The sequence below is a fragment of the Adiantum capillus-veneris genome, chromosome 8 (genome assembly GCF_014529385.1).
Source record: "Adiantum capillus-veneris isolate H3 chromosome 8, ASM1452938v2, whole genome shotgun sequence".
Taxonomy (NCBI): Eukaryota; Viridiplantae; Streptophyta; class Polypodiopsida; order Polypodiales; family Pteridaceae; genus Adiantum; species Adiantum capillus-veneris.
In genome coordinates, this window is record NC_140938.1 from 47171151 (window position 1) to 47177381 (window position 6231).

Genomic DNA, 6231 nt, shown 5'->3' on the forward strand with positions numbered 1-6231 from the left:
CTTAATCAGTCCACAGTGAAAGTGCAAGGCTTGTGAAATTCAGAGGATCTTGTGCTGCAATAATTTGTTGGAAACGTCTTAAAAGCTAATGTTTGTCCACCATCAAGTTATGCGGTCTTGGATTTTTTTTAATGTAAATCTTCCTAATCTCGGGAAATTAAAAATCTTTTCAAAAGCTTTCATTATGTGAAAGGGGGCCTGGCCCCTACTGTATTTTTTAAACGCTAGCCCCTCTCTCTGCTTTTTTTAACGCTACTGTTTGCCTATCTCATAGGCGCTCCTCTCTCTGCTTTTTCTGCGCAATCCCTTCTCCTGCGCTTTTCTTGCCTCCTTGCCTGTGCTTTTGCCTCACCAAAACTCCAGCGCTTTCTTGCCTTCTTCAAGCCTTCTCTATTGCTCTCCAACTCTCTTGCACTATGGCATCTCCATCTCTCCTACGCTCTTGCCCTTTGAAGGCTTCTTGAGCAGCCCTTTCAAGATAATCTCTACTGCCTTTCATTGAAAACCTCTACTGCCTTGCGGTTCTTGAATCTCGAGACTCGGGAGCAACCAAGCTTGGAGAAGGGAGAAGGGAGTCTACCTCATCCATGGGGAGAAGGGAGTCTACCTCGGCCCGGAAACCTCCTGCCAGGTACATTTGCAAACTACCTGTAGCCATCCACGCCGGCGTGGATGGCTACAGGTAGTTTTTTTTTTCAATGCTTTAGATAACATTTGTAAAGCTTATGTTATGTTTAAATTAAAACTAAAAGAAACCTTCTGTAAATTGTAACGCTCTGTGTTGTCAGTAAGGCTCTCTGTAAATCTTGATTGGAGTTGAGCTTGGGCTTATATAGTCCTCCCACAACCTAGAGCCTTAGGAGCGTGCCATGCACAACACGAGAGAGATGTTGGAGGGGTAGTGCACCCCCCGCAGAGAGAGAGAGAGAGAGAGAGAGAGAGAGAGAGAGAGAGAGAGAGAGAGAGAGAGAGAGAGAGAGAGAGAGAGAGAGAGAGAGAGAGAGAGAGAGAGAGAGAGAGAGAGAGACATAGAGTCCCATAGACAATCTTTACTCCATGGCCTTCCACTTGCCTTTCAAAATTGGACCTCCAACTCTTCTAGCGAGTGCTTGTGTTGGGATTAGTTGCCAAAGCTCTACCAAGATTAACTAAATTGTGTATTAGAAGAAGCCTAAACTACCTGTAGCCATCCACGCCGGCGTGGATGGCTAGAACTAGTTTTGAATGTGAAAATCTACCTATTTGTAAGCTCTCTCTAGAAATCTTCAGAGCTGCATAGCTTCTCTTAAAACTACCTGAAGCCATCCACACCGGCGTGGATGGCTAGAAGGAGTTTCTTGTGACTTTGGTTTAGGGGTAGTGATTCATTCTTGCATTGAATTTAATCATGTCTTATGAAGTTCATTAAGCTTCCTCAAGCTATCCACGCCAACATGGATGTCTAGAGGGAATTTCTCAAGATTAAATTTTATAATTGAATTATGCATTTTTTAAAATTGTTAGCTCCCCTCTAGCAATCTTTTGTGACATGGATGCTTAGGTGGAGATCAATAAGATAAAGTTTTGATTTTTTGAATTGCCTCTAGGCATCCTCGTCGGCATGGACGCCTAGAGTGAAATAAATAAATTGTTTTTGGTTTTTTTTTTGCAAGTCCTTCAATTCGTGGACGAGGTCGCAGAGGGAGACGACTTTCTTCAACTCAAGCTTCCAGTATCTTAGAGAGCAGTGATCAAATAAGTGCAATCTCTGTCACAGATATGACAGATGGTTTGGAGACACAGGAGGAGGAGATGCAAAGTCAAGACTTGGGGCTTGGATCCATAAATGAAGTTGATGAATCTCTTGCCCCACAAGAGGCATGTTTTCAAATAGTGCCTTATGTCGTAAGAGATGAAGTAGCAGTAGAGCCTGAGACAGGGGAAGAGCACAAAATTTACATGCATAGAGGACAAGATATTCTTCAATGTACTCGCATGTTTAGTTGTTTTGATTGTCCACCAATTCCTTTATGTCGATTGATCCCTTATGCAAGGGTGAGAGGCTTACGAGATGATGTTAGTGGATTGAAAGTTGCTTTTGCAAAGGAGGGCTACATGCAAGAAAAAGGAGCTTTTATTGTTTCAGTTTGGAATTGCAAGAAGGAGGAAGCTTATGTGACAGGTATTTCATTTCTATGCTTTGGTCTTTCCTACTGTCTGTTTCTATGGTGTTTTTTGTTGCTCTCATAAATAGTAGTTGAGTGTGCTTTTCTGCCTATGGTTATCTTTTTTGCAGAGGACCTTATTGCTTCATGGGACCCAATATGGGTTGATATACATAAAGAGTTTGAAATTGAGCTTTCTAAAAGACCAAATCTTCAAGTTCTCTCTAATAAAATGTTCTATGTTTGGGACGGTAATCATAGAACGGTCGCTTGGATGGCTGCTATCAAAGAGAGATTCTCCATTGATCGAGAGAAACATTGTAGTGTGCTTTGTACAGTTATTGATCCTACTCGAGTGCCAGAGATATCCTTGCTTAGTAGCTTGCAAAGAATGAATTTGTAAGCTTCATGACTTTCTATATATTTTAGCTAAAAATTTCTATGTGGTGTTTCTGACTTTGTTTATTTTGTATATGACCTTGGAATAGCATGAATACACATGCTCTTGTAGTCACGCATCTTAGGGATGAGCTTGTCAACTGCTCCCACATTTGTGTAGCAGATCATGAAGCCTATGTAACAGGGCTACCAGAAAAAGATCAAAAGTTGATTGCTGCAGTCCGTAAGAAATACTCGAAGGGTGTGGAGCCTTGGTACCCACTTACTCGTCGATACTTGGGAAAGCTCTTATACGATGTGAGTGTCTTTGGCTTACTTTTTTGGAAAAATCTTATATTTGCTTTTTGTGAAAATTACATATATTAAATTGTGTATTGAAGGATAAAATATCCAAGTAATTGAGCCAAATAGTATGTGCTTGTTTTTTGCAAGGTATTTGTTTTTAAGTATGTTTTGAAGGTTCAAATGTCCAAGGAATTGAGCCAAAGAATAGAGCAAGCTAGTCACACAATGACAAATGAAGAACTTATAAAAGAGGAGGAGAAAATATTGAATGATTTAGCACTCAAATATGGAGAGCGCGTTGGGAAGGTGGTTGAATTATTTTTGTTTTGGGTGTTTTGCACATAGTGTAATAGCTGTTTACACTTGGTTTTCTATTCGTTGATAAAAAATTGCAGTTGCTAAATATTGTTGATCCGAATCTTGGACCGGATTGGATGGTTCGAGTTCTTGCACTCAAATGGGGTCCTGATAGTTGGGCTACGCTTGATAAACTGAACTTGATTGCTATGCATGATGCTCCTGTCTTGAGCAAACTGTTATGGGTTTCCTTGCTTGAGGCAGATAAGATTACTAGATCCTCTTATGGTTTAAAGAAAGGAGATCATGTGTATCGCATGTGAGTAAAGTTTCTTTTGACTTTCAAGAATCTTTGATGTAGATTTGCTAGTTTTTTGTGATTATTTTAGTTTTTTCTCATCTTCCTTGTTATGTAGTTGGATCCGTAGAGAGGGCCTTCTACAAAGGATTTTTGATAGGGCCACAAAGTTTGTGGAGGACTTGAGCAACATTGCTGGTGGTACTATTTGTTGCCTCATGATTGCTCTCTTGCCTCTTACTTTGAGGAGCTCAAGTTTGAAGCACGACCCTATCTTTATCCTTTGGAGACCTCTCTTGAAGCTAAGACAAAAGATGTTGACAAGCAAGCTATGAAGAAAGTGGACACGGCACGCATGTCATCTCAGCAGCTAGCCTACATGTCAAGCTCATCATACTTTTATTTCAAGATTTTCATAATTATGAAGTATGTAGTGATGTTATTTTGTTATTTTGTTTTAGATTTCTATTATTCTTGGTTGGAAAAGGCTTTCTACAAGGGATTCCATTCTTAGCTAAGCAGTGGGCACAACTATCTACTGGGGAAGGATGCATGTACTCCCCTTCCATGCATAAGCTCACTACTTGGGAGATGGAGGCATGTCCATGGTGGATAGACATGGCTCCTCGGCATGTATTGGCGAGAGAGAGAGAGCTTCACGATACTATGAGAGTTGGTGGCACATCTGTCGATGTGCCTCTCCCTCTTAGAGTGGATGAGGTGATATCGGGTAAATGGTTACTCAAAAAAGTCTCAAACATAGTTTGTGTAAGAGCTTTAAATTCTCTTTTTCCTAAAATTATTTGTTTTGCATACCGGTAATATTGTGTTTTTTTACTTTTTTCAAGCTACAAATACTTCTCGCAAGGGAAAGGAGGTGATTGTTGAAACTAGGGTGGATGCAAACATGGAGCGAGAGCATGGTGAGCTTTCACTTGCGATGCAATCGTTTGTTTCGTTCATTTATTGGAGTTAAGTCACTTTGTTTAGCCTCTTGTATCGCAGTACCTCTTGGGGAGATTGTTGTAAAGAAAACCATTTCTTTTGTCTACATCGTTGATACTCCCTTGTCATCTCTGTCCTCATTGCTTGACTCATGATGCATGGCCATTTCTGGGGACTACATAGCCATTGCTACTGATTTTAGGACCGGTGTTCGACATCCGGCATGGATTCGTGTTCATGAGCACATGGGATGTGCACGCCTTGATGGGACCTTGTGCGTGTGTGGTGGGAGAACAATTGCATGGGCTACTGATTTTATTTTTTTGGATCTTCCCTTTGGTGGTTCCCCATTAGCCTCGCCTATTGTACCCCTTTGGGATATTTGTAGTGAGGATCATGTTCGTGCAGGCATGCAGCTTGCATATTCAAGTTTTTCAGACTCAGGGTGGTTGTTGATCATGGTCTCTATGGTAGGTTTTTGCTGCAATCATAATTTTGTACAATACTTGTCGATTTTTGTTGTGTGTTCTATTGTGACTTTTGAAAACACTTGCAGGAGATACCATTGGCTGGGTTGAGAGATTTTGTAGTGCATCAGAGATGGCTATTCATCGTCGCATTGTGGTCCTCCATCATGGACCTTATGGTTATGGTAATAGCTTTGGTGGTCGGATTGAGGTAATGCTCTTCTACATATTAACTTGCTTGTTTCTCATTTTGGTGTGTTGTTATTATTGTGATTGCCCTCTAGTTGTCTATGTGGTGGTGTAGTGTCATTGTTCTCTCTTATTTATGGTGCATAGGGTTGGCATGCAACCACCTTGCTTTGTGGTTGAGAGCACCCCACTATTCAATCGTCTTGGCATGAAACCTTTGGATTCTTACATGATGCACCATCTTCCAGAGTCTTCTCTAGCCAGATCATCATCAAGGGAGCCATGGCGTGGTGGCTTGCAGTGAAGTCACTCTTTTATTGCATGTTTTGTGGAGCTTCTTTGTAGGCCTGGAGGTCTTTGTTTGGAGTTGGGATGTGGTACAACGCCCGTATTGGCAGCATGCTTAGGCATAGGGCGGGTGTGTGCAGCAGTCGACATTAATGACACTTTGATTTCAGATTATGTGCAACCATTATTTCGCCCTAAAAAGCGAAGCAGAGAGGGAGCCTCCACCTCTCTTGATGTTGATGATGTGGGTGACATGCCTTCGCATGTCAACCCCTTTGATGACTAGTGAGAGTCCACCTTACACTTCATTTCCCCCACCTATTTTATGTTTCCATCATACTTTTATGCTATTTTGTCACTTTTTTGTATCATTGTTTAGTATTTGAAAATTATGGATAATGATTCAAGCAACAATTTGAGATTTCTTGTGCTTTTATGATGTATATTTTGTATTGCTTGCATGTGGATTGTGAGACTTATCTTTTTCTTTTTGTATGGAAGTGTGTTGCCAGTTTATGCTAAGGGGATTGCAAAAACCATGGCTGCTGATATACGATACGATCTTGACACCCACAAGAAGAGTCAGAGACGCAATGTCTTTATTGATGACGAGTGTGACTCTTCATAGTCACGAGATAGAACCATAGCATTTCTTGTTGTTATTAGAGTGCAGAGGCACGACATGCTGTCTCTATATTCCACTAAATATTCCGCTTGTTATCTTACAACTCTAAAGAAATCTCTCTTTTTTTTGTATAAGATATGGAAATTCTCTCTTGGTATAGTTTAGAAACTTTGTAGATGTATGAGCATTGTTGATTTGCATTAGATTGCTCCGTAAAATTAAAGTTACAATAAAAATTATGGTGTTGAATGTAGTTGTGGATCATTGTATGGTTTGTAATAGCTTTGCTACTAG

At 40.6% G+C, this 6231-nt stretch overlaps 1 protein-coding gene across 1 annotated transcript; it reads left to right on the forward strand.

The window, feature by feature from the left end:
- Nucleotides 1-2633: 2633 nt before the first annotated feature.
- On the forward strand, nt 2634-4523 carry LOC147452082 (uncharacterized). Its single transcript, XM_086519202.1, has 6 exons — nt 2634-2840; nt 3003-3134; nt 3224-3363; nt 3542-3624; nt 4272-4346; nt 4429-4523. Exons 1-6 carry the CDS (start codon nt 2634-2636, stop codon nt 4521-4523), a joined length of 732 nt encoding a protein of 243 aa, XP_086375328.1.
- Nucleotides 4524-6231: the final 1708 nt, after the last annotated feature.